The following is a 16,584-nucleotide window of genomic DNA, read 5'->3' on the forward strand; positions in this document are numbered from 1 at the left end:
CTCACTGCGAGCCTCCTCCTATCGATTAGCACTGTTTCGGTCACTTTTCAACTTCTCCATTCCAGATATAGCCAAGGATCATGGTCTCTCTGCTAGCCTCGTATCCAAAAGTTCTCTGTAGCCATCAAGCATCTGAAATCACCAAATTAACACGTTGATCGAAGGAAGAAGGGGCATTTTGCTGCCTTCTTCACCTTCGGCAGGACTCCCTGCGGGGTCATCGAGGCTGATACCACGTTATCTCGTTCATTGTAGCTGGGCTGGCACCATCTTGATATAAAAATCACATCGCCACATGGCTGACAGAGATTTTCCTACACGTTTGCGATTACGTATCAAGAACTGAACGTTCTTATTGTCTCCTATTCATGAGCTTACGTGGCTGCCTAGTCTCTATTGACAGGTTCAGCTGGTATAGCTTCATGTTCGCCACTTTGGGATTTGCATGTGATCCTGCGCCGGTGACAGGCGGTGCAAGCTCGTAGCTCAGTCAGTGTAGGCCTTGAATAGATTCATGATATCGCTCTTCTTCACATTGTTCATCACCAGGAGTCTTTGTAAGCAAGATGGAGGCAGTCTCGAACATTTAAACAACTTCTCACCATCACCAACTCTTCTCCTCCTTCTTTCTTCCTTCCTTCTTTCTTCCTTCCTTCTTCCTTCTTCCTTCAACCACCTCTCTTCCATCATCAAACTCTGTTCTTGTGTCAACTAACAACGTGAGTTCATCATTCTTCCAACATCAACTATCACCTCCATCATCCATCTAACGAAGAGTCCTTTATCACAGATACAACACAACAAGAAATCCACCATCAAACCTTTCATCTCATCCATCGATATCGTATCCACACCACGATGACAACTCTATCCATCGGCGAGCCGCGCTCTGTGGCATCAAACAACGATATCCATGGCGAGGATGCAAGGGGAGGACAGAACACCACAAATCTCGACTGCTGTGTGTGTCTCGAGAAGTTCCAACAAAACGAGGTAACTCGTGTTGGATGTGATCACACTTACTGTCACGGCTGCATCAGGGAGCTGTTCGTTAGATCGCTCCACGATCAGACCCTGTTCCCACCGAGGTGCTGCGGTCAAGAGATCCAGCTGGCACTCGTCGAGGGCCTCTTGAACGAGGAGGAAATTGACAACTTTAACAACCGCCACATCGAACATACCACAGCCCACCCCGTTTACTGCGGTAATCGGGCGTGTGGCGCGTTTGTTCGTCCAGAACTGATCACTGGTGACAGGGCCCGTTGCACCGGGTGCCTGAACCTGACATGTACCATGTGTATGTCCCCCTACCACTTTGATGCCGACTGTCCCGAGGATCCGGCCATCCAGAACACGCTCGCGCTCGCGAACCAAGAAGGGTGGCAACGGTGCCCCTCGTGCCGTACAGTCGTGCAGCTCGATCGGGGCTGTAATCACATGACGTGAGTGCATCCCTGAGACTAATAACCCCTTGAAACTGCTCCCCGATAGACAGGTATGCTAACATCGAGTGTTCCGTGATAGGTGCCATTGCGGTACACAGTTCTGTTACCGATGCGGCGCCAGGTGGCGGACCTGCGCCTGCGCTCAGTGGGAGCAGGGACACCCTTTCGCGGAGCCGGAGTGGGTGATGCCGCCGCCGCTCGCCCGCGATCATGGCCCTGTCCGTCACAGACGCAATCACAATCGCAACAACGCCGCGCGCGCAATCCGAGTTCCCCCCCGCCAGAATCTCGAGGAGCGCGTGCGCGAACTCGAGGATACAATGCAGGAATTGCGAGAGTTCCGCAACATTGCACTGCATATGCGCGGATGCCTGGCACTGGGACACTTCCGCCGCCGACACGACGGGGGCGAACGCGGCTTCCAGTGTGAACTGTGCCATTCTAACCATAGGTGGTACATTCTGGAGTGCCTGCAGTGCGGACGCCAGATCTGCGAGCGATGCCGTCGCAATCGGAACTGAGCTTTTCGGACGATACGGGAACTGCAAAACATACCATACCAACCATAGGTGGTGTGTTTTCAAGTGTCGTCGGACTCGGAACTGATTGCGGGATATGTCATACTACCCACAGGTGGCATATCCTCAAGCGTTGTCGCACTCGACGAATTGCGGGACCTGAATGTTGTGGACGGAGAGTCTTGGAGAAAATGCGTAAATTTGGAGTTCTCGGTGCATAAAGATTTGGACGGAGTCGTGGAGACAAAACGGAACTTGGGAATTTGAACTTTCTGGTGCATTTTTGGACGGGGTTTGGAGGCAAATCGGGAGTTTGGTTTGTGTTTCTTGAATGCTGATATGTGCTTTGGATGTTGATATGTGGTATCATGATTTGGAGATGACATGATGAAGCTGACGAATGTATCTATTGCATGTTCCACCTTGTTCAATATCACTAAAATATGGGGTGTGACAGCAGCCTATCTATCGGGGTTCGTAGTGGTAGTGCGTAGAGTTTTCTGGCGGGGTAAGATGAGTTAACAGTACGTTGGTCCCTTCTGTTAGGGCTATTCGCTGGTTTGCGTACTCGGGCAACGGTGGGCTTACAGCAACATTGGGATGTACTGTACTGAAAGCGATGAAGTACCCAGCAGAGCTTATGCATATCGCGTTCAGTAGCTCTTAAACCTATACAAAGAATGTCAGCATCAACAGGCCCTTGACTCCCGACTCAAATTTCATAAGGCCGTCGAGTGAGGAAGATACTCGATGAAGCCGGACTTAGGGTGGGTTGGTGCTAACCCTAACTCCGGTTCTATCCGGGGTAGTTTCACCCAGCCTCGGACGACAAACGCACCGCTTTCATCAATCATGGATGTTTTCACCATGTTTTCACCATGATATGGCCGTCAATCAGACAACATGCCCCAAGCCTATAGCACTATGTGCCCATCACGAGCCTAAAGCATCACTCTTAACCAGCTCCATTGAATCCGCTGCCTCGAGTTGGAGCTGAACGATCGCATGATATAGGCACGCTCCTATGCACAAGAAAGAGCATTCTGATTGCGAGTATTGCCAGCCTCACGGTCGATATCCGAACCGTTCAACAAATACTGGTCTGTGGACAAGTTGCCAGATGCCGCTGCCGCTGCGATCATCAAAGGCTTGCGCCCGTACCGCTCTCTGGCATTCTGATCCGCGCCTCGCAAACAGCAAAACGCGATGGCAGCCTCATGATCGCGAGCAACGACCGAGACAAGGGTCGCCGACCAAGTCGATTCGCTCAATCTAAGTGCCGCCACTGTTGAAAAGGAGCTTGAAGGCACGGTGTCCTCTCTGGACAGAGATGTTAAGATGGATGCTGCCGCCGTGAAGGCTAGGATTGGTACCACTTTCTAGCAAAAGCCTCACTACGCGCTCATGACCCCGTGACACGGTAGCAATGAGCAGGCAGCAATGGGTAGAAGAACAAGATACTGATCCTGTCCAGCAGTGAACTCGACAATTTCCTCCTGCTCGCGGCAGGCTCCATGTAACAACGAATGGTACCTGCCGTTGCTGTTATTCGGGTCGGCATCACTTGACAGGAAAAGCCAGACCACCGTCTCATCGACACGCCCGACGACGTCAAAAGATGCAGATATGATATATGCTCATGTACTAGGCGAGCGCCATGCTCCTGCATTAGTAGTCTTACCACGTCTGCAAGCCGCGAGAGTCAAAGGATGAAAACAGTGTTGTACGATTAATCTGGATGATCCCATTTCCAATCCAACAACGTCAGTAACGCTCGAACCGCGTGTCACACCAGCCTTGATCAGCATTTCTGACGGAAAGATATGTCAAGCACATGAATGAGACACTTTAATCTTCTCTAGAGATGTGCGACGAACGCGAGCGGTCGACAGTGTTGTAGGCCGTGGTATGCACCACCAGCCGAATCACCTTATTATGCCCATCTGCACTGGTAATCTCCATACAGCATGAAAGCAGCTTCTCAAGCGCTGCACATTCCCCTCGACAATTTTGGTTCTGGCGGGCTGTCGGCGTTCCTGAGTAATACGGCCACGTGATGCAGGCGGCTCACCAGGCTGCTTCACATGTTGGTGTCGTCGATAGTTCAACCAACCAACCACCGTGAATTCAAGATATCATTCCATACCGCCCATTTTGAGCTTCATCAGATCGATCATAGCGGCCTCCTAGCCATGTCACATTGTCTCGAGAAGCGACGCGATGTCCTGATCACTAACTCTGATCTTCACCAAAGGTTCCCTTGACTCGAGACTGAAGATGATTTTTGTCGGACGGGTCAAGAACGATCGGACGCCGTGCGCGAATTGCACATTTGATGTCATCTTCTGCGGGACCTAACCCCAGTGAGCTGTCTCAGTCTCACTGCGCGCCCGAACATGTTCGATCCGGATAGTACTCAAAATCGTCTCCCCTTCGCCTGGCTTGCCGATGCGGTAGAGAATGCGCCGTGGTGTTGCGCGCCGCTTCGGGACACTGGCGCCTTGGATGGAAGGCCATCTTTTTGATATGGGGCAGGATAAATCGCGCCTGGCTGCCGAGGCGACGCAAGGGATTTGAATACCTGGTTGAACTTCGTCATTTGCGCTGGATATTGATCCAGCGTCCTGGCTATGTCCTAGAAAGATCTCACACGTTACACCCCGACACAAACGAAATGGTGATTTCTGTCCATCAATCACTTACCGGCATCAGTTCCACCGCCGTGGGCTCCCGGGTCAGCTCCGGCACGACAGTCAATAACTCTTTGGCGTAACCGGCGGCCACGATGGAAGCGTAACCATGCCATTGGTCCGATTTGTGGGTGTCGGCATAGTCACTGATCCCACGGATCACCAGACAGGAGAAGTTATCCATCAGCCCGGCAGCTTCCATCTCCAGACAGATGATGTTCTTGGCTGTGCGGAGATAGTCGCGAGTCGGGCCATGGAGCATGGCCCGGTCCGCGGAGCCAATCAGTCCATAGTGAATGACGGGCTCGTCGCTGTCCCGCGTCGGCCGCTGCACCAAGTGACGTGCATCACATCGGCTGCAATTCTTTGCATCGGGGGGATGCTCATACTGGGCCTGGTAAAGACAGTCTTCTGCGTCCGGATGTTGGTATTTGACGGCCATTTTGGGTCGATCCTGCAGGATCTTTCCGAGTAGTTCTGGGATGCTGCTTCCCTGCATATCATGTTGTGCCTGGACTCTCTGAGCCGCTTTCAAGAGGATAGTCGGTGGCTTTCCCAGCGATCCGGTCTGAACAAATTGACCTTCATGGACGATCTTTCCATGGTCGTACTGGACAACTCCTCCTGCCGGAATGTGTGAGGCGTCCACGAAACAAAGAGGGTGAGGTCAGCGAGAAACTAGAGAGAATAAGAAAGCGGCAGCTTACCAGACTCGCCATGGGGAACTGAATCCACCACATCTCCGAGGCGGATATCATCGGCGGAGTCCTCAGTGATCTTGGCTGGGATTCCACCACCGATGCCCACCATCAAACCGAATCGGATTTTCGGGAAGCTGCGCAAGCGGCTGGTCGCCGTCGTACTTGCAGGTACCTTACCGGGCATCCCAGCACCGAGTGATACGATGACGACCTTGTGCCGTCCCATGCGTCCGTAAGAATAGACGTTGGAGTCGTTGGGGTCCTGCTGGAAAACCGCAGGTGGTGCATACGTTTCATCCAGCATCGCTGCTGCTGCTGCCGCCAATTCGGGAGCCAGGGCGCAAATCCAGCCCACCGTGTAATCCTCTCTGCTGAAATTCTCAGTCACGGGATTGCGCTCCATGCTTGACGGCCCTAGAGCCCTGCGTCGGTCCCTGAGTGTCATGCTGGAAAGACAAGGTCTAACAAAATGATCCTCGAGAGCAAGAACAGAAGGAGGAAACAAGAGACGTGAGCGCAGTCGAGATGAATGAAAAAGTCGTCGAGCAGTCGTAGATTGCGAGGAAGTGCGCGCCGCAAACTTACGCCTTGAAGATACAGACTTAGGAACTGGTTGTGCTGTTGTCGCTCATTGTTAGCCTGAAAGGCTCGGTTCTTTATACACACACTCTCCCTCTCTCTCTCTCTTTCAAACTGAAGGCCATGATGGAGGTAAGCACAAAGTTGACTTTCTGCCCAAGAGATCTGAAACGCACACACTGTTTGTCTCTCGAGAAAGAGAGAGAGATGACTTTCCCCGGCGACTAGGTAGTGAGAGAAAGTGTGTGTGAGACAGAGTGAGGCGAAGATTCACTCAGCCTTCCGGGGTGGCTGTATCAACGACTCATGGTATTCAAGCTCCCACCACACTTCAAGGTTCGCTAACGGGGTTTCGGTTTGTTGATTGACCGCTGCATTGATTCCAACACCTCCTGCGACACCTCAATTTGCCAGCACTTCACACCATTACCGAGCATACCTCTGGCAGCTGGTCACAAGAGATCTGAAGTGGTAGTATGAGTCCACCCCAAGACTCAACAACTGGAAGCAATGTGTTATTTGCTCCGGCTCCTGCCACTCACATTGATTTCTACTCCGAACTCAGAGATCCTACAAAATCGATCATCAGATAAGATCTGCATGCTTCCAAGGCAGTTACAGAGGCCGAACTTGATGTCTAACATAGCATTAAGGTAAGAGGATCGATGCCTGTCTAACGCGCGGTGATGCGAGTGGTCCGCAGCATTGTTTCAGGAAATCTAATTCTGTACATTACCAGATATACAGTCACCACGTGGTCGACGTGGAGTGGTTACTGAGGTAATGAGCTGGCTGTGGTTTGCTAGGTATATTATCAACCAACTGCACCATAAGTCACGTACTGCACTGTCTACTTATGCGATAGGTCAGCTGCTCCTGTTGGGACGATTATTCTTCCTCTATGCGCGCGCTCCACTCTTTAGACCCAAAACTACACCTAAGAAACTTCGAAGTCGGATAAACCAGTGTTCTTGCTATATAACTTTGAGCTTCTGCAGTGTTGCGTCTTGCGTTCATGCAATCCAGCCCTGCAGCTTGTAAGTCTGGTGATGTTCTATTGCCAGTGTCGTCGAGCCTGACTGTGAATCGGGAGGAAATTCTCCTCGGTGGTAGTCATCAGTACGATTTCGTCCAGCTCCTACAGCTCTTGTCCATCTACAATGAACATGCTGCTGCCGTTTATTACTTTCAGGAGCGAGCGGAGTAATTCGGAATCTCGCGCGGCCCGGCCCGGGTGGAAGCTTGACTACATTCTACTATATCATTGCGTTTATGCTCTTCCAGTCGGATAATCTTCAATTCTTTCTGCATAGGTTCGCATTATGATGATTATCCCACTTCCAAATCTGATACGTGGTCACGTCGGCTTGCCCAAGTCCAGCAACCGGCTCGATCTCATCCCATAACTCAAATTTACTCATAAGCAGCAATCGCACTGGCGAAGGCAGCATCAACCGTCGCAATAGCCGAGGCAATGGTCGTCTTGTCGGTCGAGGTGGCCTTAGCCTCCAAGTCCGCACCAAGCTGGTCGGTCTCGGTCTTGAGGGTCTCAACTGACGAGAGCAGGGTGGAGGCCACGCCGGCGGACGCGGCGGTAGATTCCTGTATGCGTGGTTAGTCTCACCATGTCTTCTCTATCATCGTGCGATGGGCTTACCTTAGCAATAATCTCATTCAGGGTCGCGACGATGAGCACCGCCAGAGTGGACACCTCGGACGTGATGCTCGAGCTGTCCGCGGTACTGAACGTCGAGGCAGCCACGGTGTCGGTGATGGCCGTGTCGAGGGCACTCTTGACGTTGTTGTAGTCGGTCAGGATGCCCAGGGCAGCCAAGAGGTCTCCGTTCCAGGCGGTCACGTCGGTGTTGAGGGTCGACACGTATGAGTAGATTGATTTCAGGTCCGTCAGAACCGTCGCCGCATCGCGTCGGGCAATGGGGCCTGCCTGGGCGAGGATACCCAACGCAGCAACGAGGAGAGACTTGCAGAGCATGATGAAGTAAAGCTTGACTAGATGAGAAGACTGGTTTGTTTTGAGCTGCTGAGTTCCGTGATGATTTCGTGGGAATCGATCGCCTTTAAATATCCCTAGATGTTGGAGCATGCCCTCGTTCTAGTCGTCTCATTGCGAGGGGAAGTCGACCGCTAACACAGAATAGCCACGGAGATTGAAGTCGCCATTCCAGCCTGCGATGCTTCAGTCTCCGCAATAGCGCCGCAGGTTGATGCAACCCCCTCATTAATCTATTCTTTCGCTCCTTTGCCAACACCTTTTTCACGTGTTGACGGTGAGGGCCGAGGAATCATGCAGAATGGCCTTGCGAACGCAAACAACCCAGTCAGCAACATGTGTCTCCTTTGTTTGGGCTCGTTTTATGTGGATCTTCTTGCGGGCCATTCGAAAGATTTCAGCTTGACCCTGGGAGGGTACTCTCGAGGTCGTTCCTCTAGTCAATATTAACGAGTGTGTCTTCTACGAGCAGACATTCTTCTGCTGCGATGTAGCATGAATAACCCACAGTCGCTATGCTCAGTAAATGTGCTTTTACCCAGGAGCCTGAACTAGATCCGACCGAGGTCGAGACATAGCCAAGTCAACCTGGCTGTAGAAACTTGTGATTCCAATGAGTCAATTCTGCACGGCTGCCTTTCCATCGGGCGGTTGGCAGGTGACCTAGTGTTGTTCTAGGCTGAGCTGAGAAGGTAATGTCTCCGCTACCCCGGATATTGTATAGGCCTGGTAGACAGACAAGCAGTCCCTGATCGACGTCGAGTGGATGACCCCGCTCGAACGCTCGGATATTAATCTAGACTCCGCACCTCCAACCGCCCTCCACTCTATGCGTGGGCGACCATTGGATCCCATATGTTTGTGGCGTCGGAATGCTCCAGAGTGCACCATTGGCCCACAGACCAAGCATCGTGCCGATCTCCTGCAGAGACGGAGTAGATTGGTGGCTAAACTTGGGGGGATGTAGTCGACACAGTTAGTTGCAGCCGACCGGGAAGGTGAAATACTTCGACCTGCGGAGAGAACCGGTCATTGTTTGAAGTAACCACACCTTTAAATTAGGCTATATAGTACTTACTGCTTTAGCTAACCATGGCTCTGATTGCGTGATGTCTTCTGAGGGGGGAAAATGGTGTGCTATGGCCCATGGAACGGCAAAAAAAACCCCCCCAAAAAAGAAAATTGAGTGCATCATCCGTGAATCGAACACGGGCCTCATCGATGGCAACGATGAATTCTACCACTAGACCAATGATGCTTCTATGAGATAACCTCTGCCTGCTTTGCACTATGGCATTTTACCATTTACCACAATCACAAACCCTCCCTCCCTTGATCCACCGTGAACAAACAATTCCTCCACCCTTTGGCCAACTTATCCATTATATATCCCAATCTCATCGAGTCGCCAAATTTCATTCTCCCATCAATATGATGACGCTGTCCTCGTTTGTAAAAGGTAGGATTGACTCAAAAGACTCAAGAATAGACGTCATTACGCTTTCTAGCACCCAGCGCACACAAGCTACGTAGCCGTGATATATCACGGCCGATATATCCTTGCACCAGCGTCCTCATCCCCATCCACATCCCCATCCCTAACACTGACAAGACTTTTATCCTAGCGACGACCTATCGCGGCTTCATAGAACCCACTTCATCTTATTCCAAGGTTTACGCAGAGCAACAAATCACAATACAACTCCCAGTTAAACAACATCCCGTGTCCAACTCGCCGTCCACCACTCATAGCAAAAGCAACCAGAAAATCCACCTCATTGCGGTCATGAATCAGAATGCCACCCCCTCGAATACGAAAGCTGGCGATGCCACGTCCAATGCGAGTCGGGCAGGCATTGGCCACCGCGTAGGGATCATCCCGCGCTGCAGTCGCCCTTGACATCATCGCCACTAACGATTGCTTATCTGCCCGCCAATGCTGTCATCCCACCGAACCCTTGCTGCTGGAGAAGAGTATACGCGCACAAAACAGCGAGAAGACCCTTCCACCGCACTTTGCGATCGACATTCTAAGCCTCCTCACACAGCAGAACAAGTGAGGTGTGTTGCGCCACTGACGTACGCCCGTTATGGTATTTTCAGCATGGGGTTGAGGATATATACGCCTGTCTCAACCCCAGCCTCCCCCTTCTCCACTACACTATCCAGATCCACTCCAACAAGCTTATACTCTATTCTCTTGACACTCAGCCTCCAAGCACCTAGCGCTCAGCGTTCACTACCTACCTAGCACTCAGATTTGACAACAAAACCAACCAACATGCCTCTCTTCCACCGCAACTCGCTCTCCAGCTCGTCCGACCGCAGCATCGACGACCCCAACACCCACAGCTACTCGCACCGCTCCCATCGCTCGCACCACTCCACCTCCCCACGCTCCAGCCTCTCCTCTTCCTCCTCCTCCCGCCGTCGCAGCAGTAGCCACAGCTACGGCCACCACAGCCACAGCGGAAGCCACAGCGGAAGCACCCACGGCCACTCGCGCTTCAGCTTCGGCAGCCGCCGCCACCAGGAAGACCCCTCCGTCCTCGCCGCCAAAGAGCAGGTCTCGCGCGCTGAGGCCGCCGAGCGTGAAGCCGACCGCGCCCTCTTGGCCTCCCGACGGGCCGTGCAAGATGCTCGCGAGCACGTGAGGCGTCTGGACGAGGAGGCGCGCATCGAGTATGTTCTTCCCGTCCCTTCCCTTCACATTCCTTCACTTTTATGTCGTGGCTCTATTGAAACTCACGAATGCAGAGCCCGCGCCGCCAAGATGAAACAGGACCAGGTCAAGTCGATTACGAAACGGGCCAAGCCGCTGGGACGTAAGTGATTCGTTGCCGTGCTGTATACCTGGCTTGGAGGGTTGAGGTTTGGTGCTGATGGACCGTGTGTGTGTGTGGTTTAGGGCATGTCTGAGGAAGTGTTCGATACCCTGCCGACGCTTGATGTACTGTACTATTATTGTCGATTTTCTTCTTAGCGTAGTTGACTTGAGGTTTTGAGCGATGATTCTTGGTTGAGCGATGTGACGTGGACTGTACGATATGAGAGTGTATGATATGATATGATATGCATAGAGGGTGGCAATTTATGATTTGTTGATGTGTGTGTGCGACGTCACTTGCGCCGATCTGCTCTTATTCGTGTCTTATTAAGTTAGTTCGTCCTCTTGGCCAATACCATCCTGCATCCACTGTCGGCTCTCCTTGATGATGTCCGCCGCCTTCTCGGCCACCGCAAAAACAGTGGCCTGGATATTTCCCCGTGGGATCAGAGGAATGACCCCCGCATCCACCACACGCAGCTTGCGACACCCGTACACCCTCAGCTTGTCATCCACCACGCCCCCGACCTCCTGCGGCAGCATGGCTGTGGTCCCGACCACATGGTAGTGGGCCACGATGCGGTCCCGCGTCAGCCTCCGCGCCGTCTCCAGATCGCCCACCCGCTCCGGATGGTGCAGTCGCCGACCGTCGGGTTTCAGCAGCGAAGCCATCGGCTCCGTCGCCGCCAGGGTCTCCAGCCAGTGGACATGGCGCGCCTGCAGCTCGACGTCCAGTGGATGCGCCAGCAGCTGCGGGTCGAAGGTGGGGAGGATGGCGGCGTCGGCGGAGGCGAGGTGGACACTGCCGCGCGAGAACGGTCGGTTGAGCACGGCCACGATGCTCACGAAACACTCTGGTTCCGTCATGGCGAAGATTCCCTTGGGGCTGGGGCCCTTTTCGGGTGTGATCTGGAAGGGCGCGAGCGTGTACTGCCCCGTCGGTTCCTCGGGGTCCTCCAGCAGCCGCCGGAGGAGACGGTACTGCGCGACGCGGTTGGGTGAGACCTCCTTATTGTCGAGATACCTATCCAGCAGGGCCTGAAGCTCCCTGTCTTGCAGCTCCGGCGAGGTCAAGAATGCGGACGAGATGGGACACAGGCCCAGCGGCCCAGCGCCCGAGGCTTGCCATGCCTGCATGGCGGCTTGGGCGTTTTCCGGATCGCGCAGTGCTTCGCCGGTGATCTGCCCGTCAGCAACCTCCCAGCTGAAGGGCACGAATCCGTGCTCCTGCAGGTTCTCTCCGACGTTGGGGTTGTCGACAAGGGCCTCGATGCCATGCGTCTGGAGTAGGTCGGCATTGCCGATGCCCGACAGTTCGAGGAGGTGTGGTGTTTTGACGGCGCCGGCCGCGAGGATCACCTCGGCCCCAGCGTGAACGGTCCGCCGCTCCCCGTCCTTCCCGACAAATTGTACCCCGGTCGCGTTGACCTCCCCGTGCTCGGTCTTCTCGAGCAGAATCTTCTCCACGAGGGCCTCAGTGACGACGCGCCAATTCGGCCGTCGAGCGATCTGAGGATTGTAGTAAGCGACGCCGGCGTGGCTGCGCGCTCGTGAGGTCGCGTGGATTGTGCCGGGGTTGACAAAGGCTCCGTTAGCCCGGCCTGACATCGGATCGCCGGTGATGCGGTGGCTGAGCGTCTCGAAAGTCCGAGGCCAGGCCGAATTGAAGGTGGGGAATGGCCACTCTCCGAACGAGACATGGATAGGCCCATCGGTGCCCTGGACCGCCGGGTCGATATACCCAAGCGACAGCTGATCGCGGATCTTGTCCGACGGTGGGGTGAAGGTTTGCGATTTGCGTAGATAGCCCGACAGCGACTCCCAGTTCCATCCAGCATTGCCCAGCTGCTCCCACGTATCGATGTCGGAGCGACTGGGGTAGATGGCCATTCCTAGATTGATGGCTGATGAACCACCCAGAGTGCGCCCGCGAGGTTCAGCAATGCATCGGCCATTAAGGGCTTCCTGGTTTCCACGCAAGGAGTGTCAGTGTGCATGAGACGGCTTCTTTTGAGACCTGATAGATCTTCCCTACCTGTGGGGGACTGGTAAGACACCAGTCGAACTCGGGATCGAAATAGGTGCTGGCTGCTAGTCCAGGCACCGCAATTCGCGGGTCATCGACGCGATTACTGCCTGCCTCGAGCACCAACACGCTCACAGTGGGATCTTCGGTCAGTCGGTTGGCGACGACCAGGCCGGCGGTTCCTCCGCCCACGACGAGATAGTCGTAGGTCTGACGCAGATCCGAAAGCGAGGCAGTATCGGTCGTCATCCTGTCTTGGGCAATTGTTCGAGTCGAACTCGAAAGGAGGAGGTCAGAAGACGTGTGCTGGGGGAGGGGGGGGGGGGGGGGGTCGTAAGTAGGTAGCATTCGTCCCTCTGCTCCGCAGCCTCGTCGCGGCCATGATAATGGAGCATGATATAAGTGGAGTCCTCACTGAAGCTTATAGTCATTAGGAGGCAATGGGACGAAAGAACCTCCCCCGGACAACTGCCGTGAGAGGCATTCAGACGAGGAAACTATCCACTCGCAGCCCCCTCCCGAAAGGCTGTTCGAGTCAACTGCCAGCGATGAAGCAAATTTTCGGCATCTGCTAAGCATAACTTGGCTTGCACCGGTCCCACGTGCGATTCATCAACGGGAGAGGGGGATGGCAAGCGTCGCACTTGAAGGCGCCGTCTCTACGCCGGACCGAGCGATGCACGGCCGATCCATCCCGATTCGGTAACACCAGCCCTAGACTAAGAGCCAGTTCGGCCTCGAAGGATTCAGAGTGGATAAAACAACATCCTGCTGGCTTGCTGTCCGGCTTCAATTGCCGGTTCTGTAAAGTATCTGCATTGCTTCCTCATGCCGCGCGATCCTGCATTTCAGCATGTCTGGATCATACCCTCAGATGATAGGGCTCAAGTGCTTCACCTTCTCTCTTTCCATGTAGCCGCGGTGATGCTTCTTCCCTGACCTCCTTTCACGAGTTGCTGGCAAAGGCCTCGAGATGGTGATCGCTTATGAATTGAATACCGCACTCTCGCGAGATCCTGTCATTGTGGTCACTGTCTTCGGTGCTCTGGCCACTTTGCCACCGCGTTGCGCTTTTAAGCCCTGCGCTTACGCCAAGTCGAGCCTGGCTCGCCGGAGTACCTGATACTTGCCGCTTTGGTGTGTATCCCTGCTCACTCTGACAGAGTCAAGGCTAAGATCTCTGTTCTGGAGCCCGAGTTGGCAATCATCTGTGCGAACCTGCAGCTCCTCAGGTCCGTCCTATCAGGATCTTTTCTACCAAGGACAAAAAGTATGAAGTTTCCGATGGCCAGACCTTCGAGCGGTTACCGGAGCAGGGAGGGATCTATTCCCTGAATCAAATCGATCATGAACCCACCCAGACCAAGGTCAGCACTGGATCATCGTCTCGAAAAGGGCTTCGAAAGAGCGTGGATCTGCTTGTCTCAACCACCCAGACCACTGACGAGGACCAGCAGGGCTTGGCGGTATATGAGGCGCAGCATGGGATCGACATCATCGAGGAAATTGACATCGAGCATCGTTCAGTACGTGGGTGAGCATTCTAGCCAGCCACAAGCTTGTACGCGGTGGAAAGATCGCATGTCGTCAATATTTGCGACTGGCAGTGTGCAAATCGAGTGCTTCAATAGTCGACCGAGATTATTGACCGAATCGAGAGGACAGGTAGTCTGTGGTACTGTACTCCAAGTCATGTAGGGCGGTGGTGAGATGTCAGTCAAGTCCTGTGTTGATACGAGAGATGGAAAGCGATAAGATAAGAACGGTCACATGACCCTCCACGGTCGGGGCTTTCCCCCAATTCTTCCCCGCATTGTCCCTTCTAGACAATCCCCCTTCTCACGTCCATCTTGCATCCATTTGTTCCTTCAACGCTTCCTCGATCATGCATCATGAACAGTTCCTGCTACACGTGTCGTCGCAGACATGTCGAATGTCAAATGTCCCAGCCCCCGTGTAAGAAGTGCCAGAAGGCTGGGCTCGAATGCCTCCAAAAGAGGCCCCTTCGCTGGGTCAAGGGCGCAACTTTCCGCGGCACTGCGAAGCCTTCCACGTCCACGGAGAACACACCGCAACTCAAGCAGATATCCCCACCTCAGTCTGAGTCTGAAATCAAGGCTCTGAATGGGGTAGACATGCGGCATACCGGAGTCGTGGATAGTTTCCTCCCCCGCATACCTTTCAGCTTAGACGAACCCGTCACTCGAGGTCTGGACGAGGATTCTCGATACTACCTGAACTACTGTCAGTGTGCTGTTGATCAACATTCGGTCGCGAGGTGTGTCTGACATCCACGGCAGACAGCAAATGCGTATGCAAGCTGTTTGTCATGTTCGATAGCCAACGCAATCCCCTCAGACAGCTCATTCCCGCGGCAATCGCCCATCCCGTGCTGATGGCGTCCGTCAGCGCTCTCGCAGCGCGACACCGAGCAAACGCTCCCCAGACGTTCGAACAGGTCCAAGCAAGAGATTACTCACGGGCACTGAAGCCTCGCTACAACGCTTCATTATACAAATACCGGGCGATCAAAGGGCTTTCGCAGGCCCTGAGCGACGGGACAACTTCGGTCGATATCTTGATCATCAGCGCATTCTTGTTGATTCTTCTGGACCTATTCGAGTCGGGCAATGATAAATGGAATTTTCACATCGAAGGGGTCAAGAAACTCATTGCGGGGATTCAGATTCCGGCGAGCTCGCGGGAGCTGGGAACAACCATCGAAGGGATGTGTCAATTCGCTATGCGACAGGTCTACTTGTACGATACTTCTCAACAGCTTCGCTTCCGTCTGATTGAGATAGGCTGACCTGTGGTATCACCGCAGAATTGATACTCTAGGTACGACCTTCACGCGTCCTGGATTGCTAGCCACCTCCGAATCCAAGCAGCCGTCCACGGCCCTCCAGATGAGCGTTGACAAGGCTTACATTGGTTGTCCGGAATACTTCCTGAATGCTCTTCGTTCTTTCTCGGCAGCTAGGGACTGCCTGGCGAGCCCCGAGTGCCTTGACACCTTCGATGCGTATTCGCTGCTCCAAACCATCCAGATCTCACTGGAGTCTACGCAGAGATTTGACTGCCATGGCTGGGCTACGGAACTTGAGCCTTCTCTGTCGACTTCTACTGGGCCAGCACAATCTCTTCAACTGTTGGTGAAGCTGGGTCAGGCCTATAAATTGGGGACATTGATCTACGGTTGGCGTGTCTGCGATGTGTTCACGGGAGACTCGACTCCGTTGGATGACATAGTCGGGGAGCTGATCGATACTGTTGCTGCGCTACGGGGCAATGAGGCGCTGTTCAAATGCATCCTCTGGCCCTTGTTCGTTGCAGGCCTGGAATCTCAGGATGCGTACCAGAGGCAGTTGGTGGGTGATTGCCTTCGCAGATTCTGGTTCGAAACCAAGTGTATCAACGTGATCAATGCGGAGAAGATTCTGCAGAGATTCTGGGCCGAGGCCGAGCAGAAACCGGATTCGAGGTCCAACTGGATATTCAGCATGGGACAGGTAGATGGGGATTGGCTTCTGATATGATTGTGCTGAGTGAGTATAGCAGTAGCATTCAAAGACCGGAGCGCCATTGAAGCCGTCCACGTCATTTGGAGCTGCCCGCCGGTCGCACTAAGCGGCATTTGATTGGCCAGACTATGCCCCACTCCAAAAGACTTCCTGATCCGGTTAGAGTCATCTCCAGGCCTGAGGCTTCGCAAGGAAAAGAAGACATCGAATATCCCCGCGGACAGTCAATCATCGTCCCAAGATTGGTGATTCTGCCTTGAGTG

At 53.7% G+C, this 16,584-nt stretch overlaps 7 protein-coding genes and 1 non-coding gene across 8 annotated transcripts; 4 read left to right on the forward strand and 4 right to left on the reverse strand.

Moving 5' to 3' along the window:
- Positions 1-858: 858 nt before the first annotated feature.
- On the forward strand, positions 859-1,966 carry BO86DRAFT_362655 (Rcat domain-containing protein; the record flags this gene model as incomplete). The annotated part of the gene is made up of 3 exons (XM_025669929.1): positions 859-1,442; positions 1,525-1,663; positions 1,742-1,966. 3 exons carry the CDS (start codon positions 859-861, stop codon positions 1,964-1,966), a joined length of 948 nt encoding a protein of 315 aa, XP_025527576.1.
- Positions 1,967-4,654: 2,688 nt separating this feature from the next.
- On the reverse strand, positions 4,655-5,757 carry BO86DRAFT_430714 (5'-methylthioadenosine/S-adenosylhomocysteine nucleosidase family protein; the record flags this gene model as incomplete). The annotated part of the gene is made up of 2 exons (XM_025675726.1): positions 4,655-5,277; positions 5,361-5,757. 2 exons carry the CDS (start codon positions 5,755-5,757, stop codon positions 4,655-4,657), a joined length of 1,020 nt encoding a protein of 339 aa, XP_025527577.1.
- Positions 5,758-7,339: 1,582 nt separating this feature from the next.
- On the reverse strand, positions 7,340-7,926 carry BO86DRAFT_430716 (cell wall mannoprotein 1 family protein; the record flags this gene model as incomplete). The annotated part of the gene is made up of 2 exons (XM_025675727.1): positions 7,340-7,535; positions 7,591-7,926. The coding sequence occupies 2 exons, from the start codon at positions 7,924-7,926 to the stop codon at positions 7,347-7,349; spliced, it is 525 nt and encodes a 174-aa protein (XP_025527578.1). The 3' UTR covers positions 7,340-7,346.
- Positions 7,927-9,131: 1,205 nt separating this feature from the next.
- On the reverse strand, positions 9,132-9,202 carry BO86DRAFT_t139. Its single transcript has one exon. It is a non-coding gene; the product is annotated as a tRNA-Gly (tRNA).
- Positions 9,203-10,225: 1,023 nt separating this feature from the next.
- BO86DRAFT_379499 (uncharacterized protein) lies at positions 10,226-10,863 on the forward strand (the record flags this gene model as incomplete). The annotated part of the gene is made up of 3 exons (XM_025670680.1): positions 10,226-10,626; positions 10,702-10,769; positions 10,853-10,863. The coding sequence occupies 3 exons, from the start codon at positions 10,226-10,228 to the stop codon at positions 10,861-10,863; spliced, it is 480 nt and encodes a 159-aa protein (XP_025527579.1).
- A 235-nt stretch (positions 10,864-11,098) lies between these two features.
- BO86DRAFT_379500 (GMC family oxidoreductase) lies at positions 11,099-13,046 on the reverse strand (the record flags this gene model as incomplete). Its single annotated transcript, XM_025670681.1, has 2 exons — positions 11,099-12,736; positions 12,807-13,046. The coding sequence occupies 2 exons, from the start codon at positions 13,044-13,046 to the stop codon at positions 11,099-11,101; spliced, it is 1,878 nt and encodes a 625-aa protein (XP_025527580.1).
- Positions 13,047-13,770: 724 nt separating this feature from the next.
- BO86DRAFT_399820 (uncharacterized protein) lies at positions 13,771-14,335 on the forward strand (the record flags this gene model as incomplete). The annotated part of the gene is made up of 2 exons (XM_025673661.1): positions 13,771-13,912; positions 13,974-14,335. 2 exons carry the CDS (start codon positions 13,771-13,773, stop codon positions 14,333-14,335), a joined length of 504 nt encoding a protein of 167 aa, XP_025527581.1.
- A 354-nt stretch (positions 14,336-14,689) lies between these two features.
- BO86DRAFT_399821 (uncharacterized protein) lies at positions 14,690-16,336 on the forward strand (the record flags this gene model as incomplete). The annotated part of the gene is made up of 3 exons (XM_025673662.1): positions 14,690-15,041; positions 15,098-15,557; positions 15,625-16,336. The coding sequence occupies 3 exons, from the start codon at positions 14,690-14,692 to the stop codon at positions 16,334-16,336; spliced, it is 1,524 nt and encodes a 507-aa protein (XP_025527582.1).
- Between the last annotated feature and the right edge of the window lie 248 nt (positions 16,337-16,584).

The sequence above is a fragment of the Aspergillus japonicus genome, assembly GCF_003184785.1.
Source record: "Aspergillus japonicus CBS 114.51 unplaced genomic scaffold BO86scaffold_25, whole genome shotgun sequence".
In the NCBI taxonomy this organism is placed as follows: domain Eukaryota; kingdom Fungi; phylum Ascomycota; class Eurotiomycetes; order Eurotiales; family Aspergillaceae; genus Aspergillus; species Aspergillus japonicus.